This window comes from Scyliorhinus torazame, chromosome 19, assembly GCF_047496885.1.
Source record: "Scyliorhinus torazame isolate Kashiwa2021f chromosome 19, sScyTor2.1, whole genome shotgun sequence".
Taxonomy (NCBI): Eukaryota; Metazoa; Chordata; class Chondrichthyes; order Carcharhiniformes; family Scyliorhinidae; genus Scyliorhinus; species Scyliorhinus torazame.
In genome coordinates, this window is record NC_092725.1 from 53426264 (window position 1) to 53445128 (window position 18865).

The window sequence follows — 18865 nt, forward strand, 5'->3', positions numbered from 1 at the left end:
GGGCGGTTGTCACCTTGACGGTCACTGAGAGCGGGTGTCCTCTCCCGTAACCTCTGCAGTTTCAGGTGCACCATGATCCAGCAGATATGTCGCACTGTCTCCCTGCTCAGCTGGAGTCCTCGGCGACACGCAAGTCCATGAATGACGAGCGCTGATGCAGCGCCTCCTTCCCACCTCCTCCTCAGCCTGTTGTGCAGCTGGCTCTGCATCCTCACCGGCTGCCTCCTGTTCCTCTGGGGCAGGCTCCACTGCTGCAGGGTCTTCCCCAAGCAGCTTCTGCTCGTACAGCCTCAGTGTATCCTCCATGGCTGTGGCGGGCAGGACGAAAGCCATCATTCCTGGCTGGATTGCGAAGTCCATTGTTTGCAGGGGGTGAAAGGTAGTAGCATGGTGCGTACACTGGTGCCCAACCTGGTCCAAAGGGCTACACTGTGGCCCCAGCCTGCACTCCAGCCCCTTCCTGTGCATGTCCCGCTCTCCACACCCCCTCCTCTCCCATCCTGTAACCCACCCCCGGCCATTCCGCCTGACATTCTGCCCTCCGCACTGCACCCCTGACCCCTTCGGTACCGAGCACCCGTCCCTGCCAGCCGGGGTACCAGTGGTTGACCCTACCCGTGCCTGAGGTATGTTCAGCGGCCCTGGTCTGGCGTCCTCTTGTAGGGGCTACTGTAGTACTGTTGGATGGGTGCATGATACCCCGCCGGCGGGTGGAGTCCAGTTTGGGGGGGAGTAGTCTTGGTCGGTGTGGTGGGGGGGGTGGAGTGCATGGGTGGTGGGATGGGGGTACCCATATGGCCACTGCTACTCTGCGCACCAGGGCCATGGTGGGCAGTCAGTGGGGTGCACAGCAAGATGTCTGCCTTGCAGACTTCGCAGTGGTGGTCCATGCCTGGAGACTCCAGTCCCGGGGGCCACCCCCGACCCAACGGCCCATTCCCCGGCCACGACTTTCGCGATTCCAGTGTCGCTGGATGGAGAATTGACCCCATGGTCTTTGAATTCCACTGGCTATCATATTAATCGCAATAAGTGATGAGATAAAGAGGTTTCAGTGTTCCACAAATGCAACATGTTAAACCGTCCAAAAGCAGCATTTTTGCACTAAAGGCCCATGGGGCAAAAGATGTCCCTTTATTTTTGGCTATGTGATGATATGAATAATGTAAGTTTGTACACCATGTTATGCACAACCTCCGACCACTGGGTGGCATTATAAACTCATCACGTCAACTCTGGGAGTAGGGGGTTGATCGTGCTGGGAGATAGACATATTTGCAGAAGTTCCACAAGAGTTGTTTAGTATTAGTTGTTTGTTAGTTAATTTATCCTTGTTATCTTACCACAGTTTGTTCACCTCCTTCACTTCGGCCAGTCTACAGAACATGACAGGCTACATTTGAGCAATAACGCCTAGATCTTGCTGAAACTGGGCATCTGGTGAAAGTTTAGTTTCTAACATTTTTTGCCCACAAGGTTGCCCGCTGTGTAATGTTGATAATGACACAATGAGGGCGGCTAGGCATCTGAGACCTTGGCGAGCAATGTAACAGTGTGTCCTCTGAAGCAATACGGTTAACGGTTCCAGAAATAAACAGAGAAAGCATTGAATAATGGAGGATGGATTAAATGTCAAATCAGCCACAAAAAGAAAAATAAATGGAAGGCATGAAAGATTGGAATAAGAGAGAGAAAAGAGTGCCAGAATGGAATAGTAAGAAACTCTACTTAAATTTAATATTTTTAAATCCAACAACAATTCACGACCTGAATATTCACACTATTAATTGTGGAGGCGGTGGCAGAGTGGTATTGTCACTGGACTAGTAAACCAGAGACCCAGGGTAACGCTCTGGGGACCCAGATTCAAATCCCGCCACTGCAGATGGTGAAATTTGAATTCAATTTAAAAAAATCAATCTAGAATTAAAGGTCTATTGGTGACCATGGAGCCATTGTCAATTGTTGTAAAAACCCATCTGGTTCACTAATGTCCTTTCGGGAAGGAAATCTCCGTCCTTACCTGGCCTTCATCAAATTCTGGACCAATAAATGTTTCTTTGTCTTGTATTTATGACCAGCCAGTCTTAAGAAGGCCTGAAGGGGTTCATGAAAGCAATGGGCCAATTTGGATGGTCTGAGACACATGGGGCGGGATTCTCTGAAAATCGGGCTATGTCCCCACGCTGGCGGGAAAACCAGCGCCAATGACTCTGGCGTCAACGGCCCCCAAGGTCAGGAATTCTCACATTTCTAGGGGGCGAGGTTGCCGCCGGAGTAGTCCCCGCTGCTCCAGCCGGCACCGAAGCGGGTTTGCGCATGCGTGGACCGGCCGCGGTATTTCCAAGCATGCGCAGACCGGCCGGCGTATTTCCGCACATACGCAGACCGGCCGGCGTATTTCCACACATGCGCAGACCAGCCGGCGTATTTCCACTCATGCGCAGACCGGCCGGCGTATTTCCACGCATGCGCAGACCGGCCAGCGTATTTCCGCGCATGCGCGGGGGTCCTCTTCTCCGCGCTGGCTCCCGGGCAATATGGCGGAGCCCTAGAGGGGCCCGGCACGGAGGAAAGAAGTCCCCCCGCGGGCGCTGTCAACGGGCCCCGATCGGTGTGGCGGGAATCCCGCCGCCGCCCGAAAAACGGCGGAAAATAGGGCAGCCACCATCGGGGCGGCAGGGTGGAATTCGCACCTCTCACCGGGGAGTTTCTGACCCGGTGGGGGGGTCGGAGAATCCCAGCTCTGATTCTCCTTGGCTTAGCTCACTTGAATCAGGCTTGAGATGATTCACTGCTATTTTGTGAAGATTTCCTGAAATAATATGCCGATATTTATTTGGTGAAATAACCTGAGTTGAAACCGACTGAAAGCAGATAATTGACCTCCTTGTTTTTCTAGGTTGGGAACAGCATTTGCTTATTATGGGTTGGTTCTAACCAGCTCAGAGCTATTGGAAAACAACCCCGTCTGTGGCAGTAAAGGAGAGAGCAAGGCTTTAGTCAATACATTGGAGACCTGCCACTGTAAGATGTTCGAATCTGCAGACTACCAGACCATGATCATCAGCACTATGGGAGAATTCCTGTGTAAGAACAATACCTCTGTATAACATTTTTATTATCGTTCATCCTTTCTGTTGCATGTAATTGTTGGATTTCACGACCTTGAATCCATGTGACTCTTAAGCTTTGCATGTTCAAAGCTGAAGGATTTTCCTGTTCTGCCTCTGTCAAAGGCCTTCAATGCAGAATATGGCATAATACTGATGCAGTTTTAGACAGGTAGGGCAAAAGAAAAAGTAGACCTCTCAAGGTCAAGAATGAAAGATTCAGATTAATGTTACTATAAAATTTGTGTGGCGATAAACAAATCACAGCCTCCCCAAACAGATGCACAAGCTCGAACTTCAGTGCAATAACCTGACATGAATTGTAAGATTATTAAGCAATAAGATCCAGCAATAAATAATACTGGCAAGGAGTTCGCCCATTCTGAAGCAGCATTCTTGTTAATTACAGAGACCATTCAGTCTAAAAGGGAATGTCAGGCCTCATTCACATTCACAATGAGGACAACAGACTCTACTTTGCAGGTTCAGACTTTCTGTTATTGTTGCCTTGGGTCTTGGATGTGGTGATCGTGGGTTCAGACTTGCAGACAATGCTGGAGGCAAGGCTGTTGCTAAGCTCTACCTTTCACTGAACGTTATACTAACCAAGTACAATATACACTCAACATGAGGCTCTACATAGAACTACAGGAATAGTGCCAGAGGACTGGAGGATAGCAAATGTGGTCCCTTTGTTCAAAAAGGGGAGCAGAGACAACCCCGGCAACTATAGACCGGTGAGCCTCACGTCTGTAGTGGGTAAAGTCTTGGAGGGGATTATAAGAGACAAGATTTATAATCATCTAGATAGGAATAATATGATCAGGGATAGTCAGCATGGCTTTGTGAAGGGTAGGTCATGCCTCACAAACCTTATCGAGTTCTTTGAGAAGGTGACTGAACAGGTAGACGAGGGTAGAGCAGTTGATGTGGTGTATATGGATTTCAGCAAAGCGTTTGATAAGGTTCCCCACGGTAGGCTATTGCAGAAAATACGGAGGCTGGGGATTGAGGGTGATTTAGAGATGTGGATCAGAAATTGGCTAGCTGAAAGAAGACAGCGGGTGGTGGTTGATGGGAAATGTTCAGAATGGAGTTCAGTTACAAGTGGAGTACCACAAGGATCTGTTCTGGGGCCGTTGCTGTTTGTCATTTTTATCAATGACCTAGAGGAAGGCGCAGAAGGGTGGGTGAGTAAATTTGCAGACGATACTAAAGTCGGTGGTGTTGTCGATAGTGTGGAAGGATGTAGCAGGTTACAGAGGGATATAGATAAGCTGCAGAGCTGGGCTGAGAGGTGGCAAATGGAGTTTAATGTAGAGAAGTGTGAGGTGATTCACTTTGGAAGGAATAACAGGAATGCGGAATATCTGGCTAATGGTAAAGTTCTTGGAAGTGTGGATGAGCAGAGGGATCTCGGTGTCCATGTACATAGATCCCTGAAAGTTGCCAACCAGGTTGATAGGGTTGTGAAGAAGGCCTATGGAGTGTTGGCCTTTATTGGTAGAGGGATTGAGTTCCGGAGTCAGGAGGTCATGTTGCAACTGTACAGAACTCTGGTACGGCCGCATTTGGAGTATTGCGTACAGTTCTGGTCACCGCATTATAGGAAGGACGTGGAGGCTTTGGAGCGGATGCAGAGGAGATTTACCAGGATGTTGCCTGGTATGGAGGGAAAATCTTATGAGGAAAGGCTGATGGACTTGAGGTTGTTTTCGTTGGAGAGAAGAAGGTTAAGAGGAGACTTAATAGAGGCATACAAAATGATCAGGGGGTTAGATAGGGTGGACAGTGAGAGCCTTCTCCCTTGGATGGAAATGGCTGGCACGAGGGGACATAGCTTTAAACTGAGGGGTAATAGATATAGGACAGAGGTCAGAGGTAGGTTCTTTACGCAAAGAGTAGTGAGGCCGTGGAATGCCCTACCTGCTACAGGAGTGAACTCGCCAACATTGAGGGCATTTAAAAGTTTATTGGATAAACATATGGATGATAATGGCAGAGTGTAGGTTAGATGGCTTTTGTTTTGGTGCAACATCGTGGGCCGAAGGGCCTGTACTGCGCTGTATCGTTCTGTGTTCTATGTTCTATCTCTCCCATGTTCTATTTTCATGTGATCTTGGGCGGGATTCTCCAGTTCACCAGCCAAATGTTTCTCAGCGGCACGCCATTCGCTGGTGGTGGGATTCTATACTCCCACCACTTGTCAATGGGATTTCCCATTGAAGCCACACTACGCAGGGAAACCTGTGGGCGAGGGAGAATTCCGGCCCTTATGTCACTGATGATGTAGACTACATATTTACACATTTAACACGAACACTTTATACAAGAGTCATAGCGATGGACTAATTTAATCCATTTTTCCGTAACTTTAGTTCCCAGTTGTGGAATACGTGCAATGTTCACAGCTCTATTCACCAATCCATGTTGATTCCACCCATCATATTCTGATTTACGAAGGGCCCTGTTATCACGACACTAATAATAGATTGTAGTGTTTTCCCCATGATGTCAGGCTATCTGGTCTATCGTTCCTTACTTTCTTTCTACCCCCTTTCTTGAACAGCAGGGTTATGTTTGCTACCTTCTATTCCACTGGGACCATTCTCGAATCTAAGGAATTCTAGGGGAACAAAACCAATTCATCCACTATCTCTGCCGCGACCCCTTTAAAACCTAGGGTGTCGTCAAGAGATCCAATGACTTAACACCACTTGGACTTCAGTAAGGCCTTTGATAAAGTTCCACATGGTAGGCTGCTCTGAAAGGTTAGATCACATGGAATCCAGGGAGAGCTGGCAAATTAGATATACAATTGGCTTGATGGTCGGAAGCAGAGAGTAATGGTGGAAGGATGTTTGTTGGACTGGAGGCCTGTGACTAATGGTGTGCCTCTGGCGTCGGTGCTGGGCCCATTGCTGTTTATTATCCACATCAAAGATTTGGAAAAGAAAGTACAAGGCATGGTCAGTAAGTTGGCAGATGACACTAAAATAGGTGGTATTGTAGACAATGAGGAAGATTATCAAAAATTGCAGCAGGATCTTGATCAGCTGGAGAAGTAGGCCGAGAAATGGCAAATGGAGTTCAACACCGATAAGTGTGAGGTGTTGCATTTTGGAAAGTCAAATCAAGGTAGTGCTTTCAAGGTAAATGGCAGGACCTTGAGGAGGAAAATGGAACAGAGAGACCTTGGAGTTCAGGTGCACGGTGCTCGAAAGGTGGAGTCACAGTGTCGTGTTGGGTGTTCCGATACACAAACGAACCAACACGGTTGTAGATGGTACAACTCTGTTTTATTATTCTGTACAATAATAACTGTTAAATCTGGCTGTGGTTTGTACTTCACCAGCTAACCTGTGGACCCAGCCCTAGCACTATCTTAGTGAGGCACTCAGCACATGGTGTATGTCTGAGTGGCACGCTGTGAGCTCTGTGCTCTGAGCAATCTCCTGGTGGAATGACCGGGAACTGTGGTGTTCCCTGTTTTATAGTGCGTGTGCTCTCACTGGTGATTCGCTGTGATGTTGTGTGTGTGTTGATTGGTCCGTCTACCTGTCCATCAGTGTGTGTGTGATTGCACCATGATATGTTAATATGGATATCATGACACACAGGTAGATAGGGCAGTGAAGAAGGCTTTTGGCTTGCTGGCCTTGTCATGCATTGAGTATAGAAGTATAGAGTGCAGAAGAGATTTACAAGGCTGTTGCCAGGACTCAAGGGACTGAGTTATAGGGAGAGATTGGACAGGCTAGGACTTTTTTCTTTGAAGTGTAGGAGACTGAAGGGTGATCTTATAGGAGGTGTATAAGATCATGAGAGGCATGGATAGGGTGAATGCACTCAGTCTTTTTCCCAGGGTTGGGGAATCGAGAACTAGAGGGCATAGGTTTAAGGTAAGAAGGGAAAAAATTAATGGGAACAAGAGGAGCAGCCTTTTTACACCGAGGATGGTACGTATGTGGAATGAGTTGCTGGAGGAAGTGGTCGAGGCAGGGACATTGACAACATTTAAAAGGCATTTGGACAGATACTTGGATAGGAAAGGTTTAGAGGGATATGGGCCAAATGCAGGCAAATGGGGTTAGCATAAATGGTCTTTTTGGTTGGCATGGACCAGTTTGGGCCGAAGAGCCTGACTCCGTGCCTCAGATTCTATGAACCCCATTAATTTCTCCAGTGCTACTTCTTTACTAATCATTTCTTTAAGCCTGTCAATGTCACCCGACCCACTGGACCGGACTCTCCTGCCTCTTTGCTGCTTGTTTCTCGGCATCAGGAGGTGGCACGCTGATGGCGGGATTTTCTGCTCCCGTCGCCGTCAATGGAAATTCCCATTGAGGCCACCCCACCCCACCGGGAAGCATGTGGGCGGGTGCGTGCTGCCGGCGGGACCAGAGAATCTCGCCACCAGCGAACGGCTGAAGAACTCCGGCCCCTATTTCCAGAACATTCTTGCGTCTTCCACGATGAAGACCTATTCACAGCATTCGCTTAATGGCCTGGATTGTGCAGTCTGCTGCAGCCCTCTCCGCTGACGCAGGAGCCCACTGCAATGCGGTGGTGAGAATTCCAGCAGCCTTCAGGCAGAACCCTTTACCATGGTGGGCCACAGAGAGGCCGACTCTGGGTCACTGTCCATGTGGAGTTTGCACATTCTCCCTTTGTTTGTGTGGGTTTCGCCCCCACAACCCAAAGATGTGCAGGGCAGGTGGATTGGCCACGCTAAATTGCCCCTTAATTGGAAAAAATTAATTGGGTATTCTAAATTTAAAAAAAAAAGAAATAGTGAACCCATGAGGTAAGTAGTGAAGTTGGATTCTTGTTAAGGCGTCAAATGACGCGAAGGATGAAATGAAACTGGGGACAGGGACAGCTTTGAGAGAGAGTACGACGGCGCTGCTGGAGAGAGATGTCGAGTGTCTTCATGTGGCGGCGCATGGCACTGAGTGTGGCTTTCAGGATGCGGCGAGAGCAGCAGTTGGAAGAATTTTGTATATCCTGGAGGTACCTGTAATCCTAGAGGTTACATGCAGGGTGGAATTTAAGTTGAAATCCCCGTGGGGTAAGTTGGAGACGAAGACAGCCACTGAGGAAGGAAATATGGCTGTGGAAGCGAGTCTTGGTAAAGACCTTGTCCAACACAAAGAGAACACCGTGAGGTAAGTGTTGGTTAGCCCAGGGATTGGATTAGCGTCAGACAATGTGTGTACCACAGTGTGTCTACCGCAGTGAGTGTACTGCAACGTGTGTACTGTAGCATGTACTATAGTGGGTCTGCTGCAGCGCATGCATACTACAGTGTGCATACTGTAGCGTGTGCACTGCAGCATGTGCACTGAAGCGTGTGCATTACAGTGTGTGTACCGCACTGCGTGTATCACAGTGTGTGTACCACCGTCTGTGTACTGCAATGTGTCGATCGCTGGCCCCCTATCCAGCCCCACGGCTTCTCGCCCCTCCACCACAGTATAATTCTGACCCCATTTCCAGTTCTCTCTAGCTTTGACAAGAGTCATCCAGCCTCGAAACGATAGCTCCCTTTTCTCTCCACAGATGCTGTCAGACCTGCAGAGGTTGTCCAGTATTTTCTATTTTTGTTTCAGATTCCAGCATCTGCAGTAATTTGCTTTTATATTTATATACTGCAGTGTGTGTATTGTAGCGTGTGCACTACAGTGTGTGTACCATGTATTATAGCCTGTGTACTATAGCCTATAGCCTGTGTACTATAGCCTGTGTACCATGATAAACTTTTGAGTATAACAGCTTTACTGGATGTGCTAAATCTAGACCAATATCTCTGTCATTTCCTTATTCCACATTATAATTTCTACTGTCTGCCTCCACGTAAGCCCATTTTTGACCTTTCCTAATCCCTTCCTTTTTCAATATCAACAGAAGTTTGTACAATATGTTTATATGTCCCTTCCTAGTCTAATCTCCTATTTTCTATTCTCTCCCTTTATCAAGTTCTTAGTCATCCTTTGCTGAATTCTAACATTGTCGAACAGGTTATTTAAACTGGGCCGAACAATACTTCCTATTAAAATAACAGTCATGAAGCTAGGTACCATTAACAAAATGTAACAGCTATATTTATACTTTTGGAGGCTCCCTCTTAATTCTGTGCCACAAAGAATTTGTAAGGACTGGCTGATCAAAGTAATGTGCCAGGAATCCAACTAAATTTACCGCAACAAGAAATAGAATTACTAGAATTATATACTGAGCTGAGGGTTGTGCTTGACAAAGGGTTAGTGTATGATGCATGACTTGGGTTAAATTACAAAAGTGATTGCACCTCAAGGGTCTCTCATTGGCTGTAAAGGGTTTGTATAAAGCGCTATATAAATGCCTTCTTTCTAAATGAGATTGCCCGATCAGGGGAATATAACAAAAATGTCTTTCGGACAAGCAAAGGGGTTGTTTACTGTGAAGAAGAAGGCCATTTGGCCCATCAGGTCTGCACTAACCCTCTGAAAGCGCACCCTACCTCCGCCCATTTCCCCGCAAACCTGTAGCCCCACCTAACCTTTGGACACTAAGGGCAATTTATCATGGCCAATTCACCTAACCTGCAAATCTTTGGACTGTGGGAGGAAAACAGAGCACCCGGAGGAAACCCATGCAGACACGGGGAGAATATGCGAGCTCCATACAGGCAGTCAACCCAAGGCCGGAATTGAACCTGGGTCCCTGGCGCTGTGAGGCAGCAGTGGCACAGCTAACCACTATGCCGCCCTTTAGCTCCTTAACTGACCGTTCCATTCAAATACCATTTGCATTTAGCAAATTTAGGCATGAGTGTGCACTGAGTGTGTGGTGAGAATCAGATCGCTTGCAGGTTAAGTTTTCAAGTGTTCCAGTAGCACTCGTGTGTTAGCAAACTTAATGAAAAGGCTACTGTTAGATTCGGCCACATTCTTGGCCGGTATTAGGAAAGAAAAAAAAGACTGACTTCTGATACATGAGAGCCATCAGTTGGTATTGGCAGCAAACAGCTCAGCTGTGTGTCACAAGCTATCATTGTCATTTAAAGATTGCAATGACATATTGCTGGTGATATAATATTGAAAAAACAATGAGTAATTTCACCCCACAAAGCCTGTTTTCTTCACCCCTACAAAGCACAGACTTATTAAGATTTCTGGGATGAACTCAATTTCTGTAATACAATGCATCCAAATTACTTCACACATTCGCCTGCCAATGCGAGAATTAATATTGCAGAAAAGGATGAGACCATTCGGCCCATTTTGTTTGCGCTGGCTCCTTTAAGGAGCTATCCAATCCATCCCTTTCCTCCGTCTGTGCTCCTTCTAAATCTGTCAGAATATTTACCGTTCTTTCCCTTTGATGAGCTCCTGAGGTGGGTTTTCAGCCCATCACTCAAGTTTTAAAACCAGTGTTGTGAATGGACAGTCTGTCTTGGCAATTTTCATTTCCACCACGATTGCAAGTGGCCAGTCCGTAACGTCACTTTCTGGCAGGAGTGACGATCTGAAAATCCAGCCCCTTGTGGACTCTGCATTCACCCCTGTTTTGGGTGCATGATGCCATGTGCGAACACCCCTATTGGGTGACATTCTTGAGTTTAGAGCCTCTTCTTAAGAGTTCACCAAACCGTGTCAAAATTGATTTACCCCATCAAAAAACATTCCTAAATACCTAGTGCGTTTTCCATCCCGTATGGGATACTGAGAACGGTGATCAAACTGAAGAAGGGAAACAAATGACCAGCTGACGTCAAACTGAACCAAACAGTCCCAGAAAGCACCAGGGCCCATCCTTGATGCATGATGACTCAGTTGACCAACAATTGTAGGAAAGTCAGACATCCCATTCAGCCACTGAAACCAGATCCATTCCTTCCATCACTCTCCCACTACAGTAACAACTGCACTTCCAACATTCCTACGCCAACTTCCCTTCTGGAACTTTTGTCATCAATGAGGAATAAAGTTTCTGCACTGCCAGGGAGCAGCACCGGGAAGAGGAGGGGCAGCAAAATGGCTTGGATGGAGTATTCTATTGGAAAGTTGTCCCTTCGGGAGGGAGGATATTGTGTGGGGGTGAGGGGATGTTTCATAGTGGGGGTGGGGTGTTGCATGAGGGTAGCTATTCCATGGAGTGGGGGGGGGGTTCCATGGTGGGGCGTGTTGGGAGGAAGGTGTGTTATATGGAGGGGGCTGGTGGGTGTTCAATGGTGGGGCATTTTGAGCGGGGGGGAGGAGTTATGTGGAGGGGGCTATTGGGGGAGGAGGGGGTATTATGTGGAGGGGCGCTGGTGGGTGTTGCATGGTGGGAGCGGTTGGGGGAGTGTTCGGGGGTGGGAGCAAGCGACACTTAAAATGGATAATCTGGTCCTTTATTCTGGAAAATAGCCTCTCATCTTACAGTGTGAGACATGATGTGGAGATGCCAGCGCTGGACTGGGGTGGGCACAGTAAGAAGTCTTATAACATCAGGTTAAAGTCCAACATTTCGTGAATGACTCACCTGAGGAAGGAGCAGTGCTCCGAAAGCTAATGATTTGAAACAAACCTGTTGGACTTTAACCTGGTGGTGTAAGACTTCTTACTGTGAGACAAGCAATCGGGATAGCTAACATATTTCCTGGTTGTTTGGAATTTTCTGTGTTGGGATTTTCAGGCACAGACTTGTATGCGATATCACAACATAATGCCACGCTCCTGGAAATGGCCGTCCAACATGACGTGATGACGACCGACACAGCTTCCTTTGGAGAAAATCTGGGCATGGCCTCAATTGAAAATCTCTGAGCAGTTATTGCCCGATTCTGGGAAATGACTACAATCAGTGCTTTTAAGGCGTCAGCCTGGACACTGTGGTCACACCCATCCTCTGAGGCAGAAAGCACGTCCCACCGTAGAAACCTGAACATAATATCTAAGCCAACATTCAGGTGCCAGTACTGAGGGAGTACTCGCCATCAGAGACGTTAACCGTAAATTTCCAAGCCCCGTTGTCCCTTTGATGAAGCATTATAATCTAAAGTGAACATAAAAGATCCCAGAACACTTTTTCAAAAGAGACCTCTCCTTGTGTCCTAATATTTATCCCTCAACCAATACCTAACACAGGTGGTCCAGTAACTTATTGGTGTGAATCCTCCGCTTCCCCAGCCACGTGGTCCTCGGTGGCGTGTCGTCACCGGCAGCGGGATTCTCCGTTCCTGCATCCGGCTAATGGGATTGCCCATTGTGGCCGGGAAACCCGCGGACAGGGGTGCACTTCCTGCGGAACAGAGAATCCCGCTGGCAGATAATTCACCCCATTAAATCACAGTTTGTGTGAGCGTGCTGTGCGCACAGTAGCTGCCACGATTCCTTGCATGAGAAAAGTGACTACTTCAAAACTGCCTAATAAGGGTGTCATGCCGTCTTGGAAATAGATAAATGCAGACCCTTAAGGACCCAAACCACTATAAACGGCCCTGAGAAAAATTTTAGTCGTAATCTTCCAATGGAGGCCGTTTAAAAACTGACCCAATCAGAAATTTTGGGTTAATTGAATAATGACTCTGAAGCGTCAGCTTACCTTAAGCAGCAAACTGCATTGTAGCTTTTAAAAACGATTTTTTTTTTTTAATTTAGAGTACCCAATTCATTTTTTTCCAATTAAGGGGCAATTTAGTGTGGCCAATCCACCTGGCCTGCACATCATTGGGTTGTGGGGACAAAACCCACGCAAACGATGTTGTTTCGGTGCAACATCGTGGGCCGAAGGGCCTGTACTGCGCTGTATTGTTCTATGTTCTATGTTCTAACACGGGGAGAATGTGCAAACTCCACACGGACAGTGACTCAGAGCCAGGGTCGAACCTGGGACCTCGGCGCCGTGAGGCAGCAGGGCTAACCCACTGCGCCACTGTGCTGCCCTAAACAATCTCTCTTTTAAGCTGCATGCCCGTCATGGCAGACATAACCATTTGCAATCAAGACTGGATCAGATGAGGTGATGTCTCCATCCTTGAATGGCCTGCCACCAGTCACTGTCCACATGTTGACTGGCAATGTTGGTGAGGTGCCGGAGGACTACCCCATGCAGAAAATGGAGGCAAACAATAGTTTATACTCAACTAATCCCTCATTCGAAAAGCACAAATGCAACATCTAATTTTAATTGTTCTTATCATGAGTTTAATGCACTTCCAGCCTCTTCAGTTGATTCTTTCCCCACGAGTCTTATGCACAATTTGAACTGAATTACTCCATCCTTATCTTATGATTGAACTGTCTTGTCTTTCAGTTGTTCCGTTTAGTCCTTTTGTCATCGAAACTTTGGGAAGACGCCGCAGTTTGGCTTTAACTATGGGGGCCTCTGGAATTTTTTTTCTCTTCCTCAACTTCTGCAGCAGCAGGTAAGATAACTAATGGCTCCTGGTAATGAAGAATCAACCCTTGATTGGTACGAGCTTTTCCCCCAGTATCCATCAACAAGCTGTACACGAAATGTTCCTGCCCTTCATGGATCTACTATTCAGCTTTCCTTCATCCCTTCAACCCACTTAGTTCCATTTCATCCTGCCTGCACTTCCATCTTTACATGCGCCATTGCCAGCTATCCCTGTCATCTCAACCCCTCTCTTTCTCGGGTCTGTTCCTCTTCCTGAATCCCTTCCTTCACCAGCCCATTGATTAACAATCTCCACATTTACTGTAGCTTCGTTTTAGCCACAACCCTTTCCTTCAGTGTATCTCTCCGTTACCCTTAATGTCTCTCTCGCTACTCTTCAGTCACAACCCCTTCCTTCACTGTATCTGTTTCTTTTGGTACGACCTGTTCAGTAAACTCAATCTTAGCATTGCATTGAGGGAAACTTAATTTTTTGCTGCCAGCTTAATGGCCGATTTGTCATTCTCGGCGTTTGATTTAAGTCTTAATTATTGTTGTTCCAACAAATCTCAAGAAACCCAATGGCTGCCACTGAGCAAGCTGGGGTGAAGCATTATAATTGGATTGCTAGCCACCCATCATTTGCACAACTTTTTATTGCCGCAAAGAGAAAAGGTGTGGAGGCACCCACACTCTGGATTCTTGTAAAACACGATGAGAGGTTTAGTAAGGGCGTCGCTCATACAATCAAGATAGTGATCTGCTCAAAACCCGGGCAAACACTCCACTGACCTTACTGCACATCATGTGATGCAGAATCAGCAAGAATGTATTCCCAGATTCATAACACCCCTCTCTCCTTACTTCACTAGTGCAATGACAACAATTAACATTTATACAACAGATCCCCTAAAATATAATTTCTATATATATACACAATTCAATAAAGACAGTCTCTGTGGTGGACATCTATTCCTTTTTTGTAGAATTCGGCATTCTTGAACTTGGCTGCTTGAGACCTCAAAAGCATCCTGATTCCTTTCTGAAGTTGATCCATCTTGAGTAGTTATTTCAATATCTGTCACTCTAGGCATTGAAATGTCCTCCGAAACAGAATCTGAACTCATCAGTGTTTCTGGTCTCTGTTCCAAAGTATACCACTCTAGATCTTCTAAAGATAGATTGAGAAGTTTCTTCAAACTCACTTTGTGCAGCAAGTAACTGATTAACATGACGTCGCCATCATCTGTCTGTACGATGTATGATATTGGACCCGTCTTTGATAGTATCACAGCAGGTACCCATTTCCCATTGGTGGTGTCATTCCTAGCTAACACTTCTCTCTCCTCGAATGCTCATCTTTTTAGAGATTTTCTCCCTCCAATCAATTTGTGCTTGTGTCGTTTGACAATCTCTAAAATATCAGGTGGAGTTAACAAATCAAAGTTTCCTCATGAACAACAGCTTTGACGCATGGCAGCATGTACAGTATTGCAATAATATATTAGGAATTTGTTTACTCTTTTTGATAATCTCCCTTGGTCCTTCGATGCTTTGATAGAATGTTTTAATGATTGCCAAAACGTTCAGCCAACCCATTCTTTGCTGGATAATATAAAGCTGACTTGATATAGTGTAGACCATTCTTTTTCAAGTAGTTCTCAAACTCCTTTGAATCAAACTGCTTCCCATTGTCACTGACAATCTGCTCCAGTGTACTGAATCTTGCGAATATTTTGTCCAGTTCTCAATAGTCTGCTTAGTCATAAGTGACTTCATTACCACGACTTCTGGCCATTTTGAATGCGTGTCTACAATCACTAAGAACATGTGACTCCAGTGGACGAGCATAATTGATGTGTATTCTCTGCCATGGCTGTGTCGGCTATTCCCATGGATGGAGTGGGACTGTTCCTTAGTTTTGCACAAGATTGACGTTGCCCTGCTTTCTGTTCAATTTGAGCATCTAATCCTGGCTTCCAAAGATAACTGCGTGCTAATTCCATAGACTTGAATTCCTACAGCGCAACAGGAGGGCATTCGGCCCTTCCAGTCTGCACCGACCCTCTGAAAGATCACCCTACCTAGGCCCACTCGACCTATCCCTATAACCCCACCTCGCCTACACCTCTTTGGACACTAAGGGCAATTTAGCATGGCCAATCCACCTAAACTGCATATCTTTGGACTGTGGGAGGAAACTGGAGCACCCGGAGGAAACCCACATGGACGTGGTGAGAATGTGCAAACTCCACACAGACAGTCACCCAAGGCTGAAATCTAACCCGAGTTCCTGGTGCTGTGAGGTAGCAGTGCTAACCACTGTGCCACCATGCCGCACCTAAGGATGAATTCCTTCATCCTTACCACAACAGAATGTCCATCATACAATTTGTCAAGGGCACAAACTTGGAGGAATAATCACACGGATTCCCCACAATAGAACTCCATTCTGTACTGTCAACTTAAGTCTTCATGTGATGCGGGGCTGGATGTCTGGATGTACGTCTGACAGCGTTCTTTTTTGGACCAAGTCCATCACCTTCTCCATCACTCGATCGGCTCTTGTATATCTTTGAATTTGAGATGAAGTCACAGGCACACTATCCACGAGTGAGAATTACAAAACACTGATGAAATGTTGCTCAGGATCATGCTTGAATCATACTGGCAATGGTGATAAAGCATCAACATTTGTATGCTGCTCTGACTTGCAATGCTGGATATCATAAGTGTGTGCCGACAATATCAATGACTATCTTTGCAATCTACTGGCTGCAAAAGAAGGTATACCTTTATATGGCCCAAAAATTGTAGGCAAGGACCAATGATCATCAAGAGTAAAATGAAGCCCATAAGGGCAACGGTGGAACCTTTGTGCAGAGAAAATAATGCTCCAAGCCTTTTTCTAGCTGAGCATAATTGATTTCTGTTCCATTGAGAGTGCATGAATCAAATCTATCCTCTCCTGAAGGCATTATGTGCGAGACGTCTCCACCAGCCCCGTAGGATGCCACATCGCAAGCTAATTGCAGCTTCATTTTTGGATTATCATGAACCAACAGCTCTGACTTCAGTAAAGCCTTCTTTACTTCATTGTATACATTCTCACATTCTTCTAATCAATACCTGTTTGACACATTGCAACTTGTGTAAAGACTTCAATCGTGTTGCTAAAGTCGGCACACATTTACCTTAATAATCGATCAATTCTAAAAAATACCTTAATTGTGTCACATTTTGAGGATGTGGTACTTCTAAGATCGCTGACATTTTCTTTGGTCCTTTGTGAAAACCATCTTTGTCGATGAAATGACCAAGCTAATTTAGGGATAACTTGAAAAAGTCACACTTTTACTTCTCAACTCTCAGGTTGTGGCTGCATAACCACTTCAGGGTAGCTTCTAAGTTCTCCAATTGTTCTTGTTCAGTGTTTGGTATGTCATCTAAATAACATGGCACTCCATTCAACCTACTTAGAATTTGATCCATGGATCTTTGAAAAAGTGCAGACGCAGTTGTTTTTCCAAAAGAAAGTCTTCTGTCATGAAGCAGACCTTTGTGTGTCACGGTGGTGAGTGATGGCTGTGATTTGGCAGCCACATTCATCTGCAGATATGCCTGCGAAAGATCAATTTTATTGAATTCCTGTCCTGCAGAAAATCCAGTAAACAAGTCTTTAATCAACGGCAGTGGATAATAATCAATGCACAAAACTGAATTAATAGTTTTAAAATCTCCACAAATTCTCACTGAGCCATCCCGCTTTAATACAGGAATTATTGGTGTCGCCCAATTACTTGCAGCAACAGGTCCGATGACTCCTGTCCTTGCCAATCTGTCAAGTTCTTCTTCAGTTTTAGGCCTAATGCCATATGGTACTGTTCTAGTTTTTGAGGCATTTGGGTGTGGCGTCTGGCTTGATTTTTAGGTGCACTTCAACTCCAGTCACAGCCTAGTGAATCTTCAAACACCTTCTTGTACTTCTCCAGAAGTGTTGCAAGTTGCTCTTTGAATCCATCCACTAATTGACAGTTAAGCCTAATCTTAGCCAACCATGCTCTGCCAAATAGAGCAGGAAAGTTTTCACGGACAAAGTGAAGAGGCAATTTTGCTATCTGCCCATTTGCTTTGACTTTCACCATAATGTATCCTTGACTTTCACCATAATGCAACGGCAGCACGGTAGCATTGTGGATAGCACAATTGCTTCACAGCTCCAGGATCCCAGGTTCGATTCCGGTTTGGGTCACTGTCTGTACGGAGTCTGCACATCCTCTCCGTGTGTGCGTGGGTTTCCTCCGGGTGCTCCGGTTTCCTCCCACAGTCCAAGGATGTGCAGGTTAGGTGGATCGGCCGTGATAAATTGCCCTTAGTGTCCAACATTGCCCTTAGTGTTGGGTTGGGTTGTGGGGATAAGGTGGCGGTGTTGACCTTGGGTAGGGTGCTCTTTCCGAGAGCCGGTGCAGACTCGATGGGCCGAATGGCCTCCTTCTGCACTGTAAATTCTATGCGATGTTAATGGTACGACCTCTTCAGTGTACATCCTAAAGATCACGTCTGGTGGTTTTAAAGGCAGATCCTCAGCTTTTGATGATAAATTGTCTCGGATATTTTGGATATTAGCGATACTGCTGTGTCCATAACCGCTTACATTTTAATTTTATGACCTTCAAGTTTTGGATATGTCCAAAAACATTGCTGATTTCCCTGCACTGACAAAACAACTAACTTTAACTCTTGCAGTAGCTTGCTTTTGCTGCCGTTTGAGTGATCATGAGCATCATCCACTAATTTGTAAACACGACTAGTTTACTGGTGTTGTCTCCTTGCATAGTAGACGTTCTTGGCAAAGTAGACGTTTTCTCAGCCTAACATGCCTTGGCAATGTACCCTTCTTGCCACAGTTCTTGCATGTATGTGTTTTACTCCAGCATTCCCCCTAAGTGTCCAACCTGTGTACAACGGTGACATGGTTGCACCTTTGAAACCTTGTTCCTTGATATCCATTTTGTGGATCTTCAGTCCAGCCCCAATCGCGAAGCTTCTCTTGTTGCAAGCTCCATAGATGTGGCGACTTCCACAGCAGCTTTTGGAGTTAAATCACTGACCGTAAACAACTTCCTCTGAATAGCTTCACTGCATAGTCCGCAAAACCAACCTGTCTCGAAGAGTATCATCAAATTCACACCTCTAGCTAATCTTCTTAAAGATGCTATACACTATAAACCATTCCTCACTATGGCGGTAGAATCAGAACCTTTCTGTAATAAATAATGGTTTAGGAGAGAAATGTCCCTCTCCAAGATTTTTATTAATTGACTGAAGGGCTTGTCACCTGGGTTTGTTGGATAAAACTGATTCCGTATAAGCACAAACATTTA

The 18865-nt window shown here is 46.0% G+C and overlaps 1 protein-coding gene across 3 annotated transcripts in view; it reads left to right on the forward strand.

Annotated features, from left to right (window-relative positions):
- svopl (SVOP-like) overlaps window positions 1–18865 on the forward strand; it is a 180152-nt gene that overhangs the window by 132099 nt on the left and 29188 nt on the right. For all 3 annotated transcript variants that reach the window (XM_072484285.1, XM_072484286.1, XM_072484284.1), the window contains 2 exons: window positions 2903–3090; window positions 13395–13506. In XM_072484285.1, coding sequence (XP_072340386.1) covers window positions 2903–3090; window positions 13395–13506 — 300 coding nt within the window. The remainder of the gene's footprint in view (window positions 1–2902; window positions 3091–13394; window positions 13507–18865) is intronic.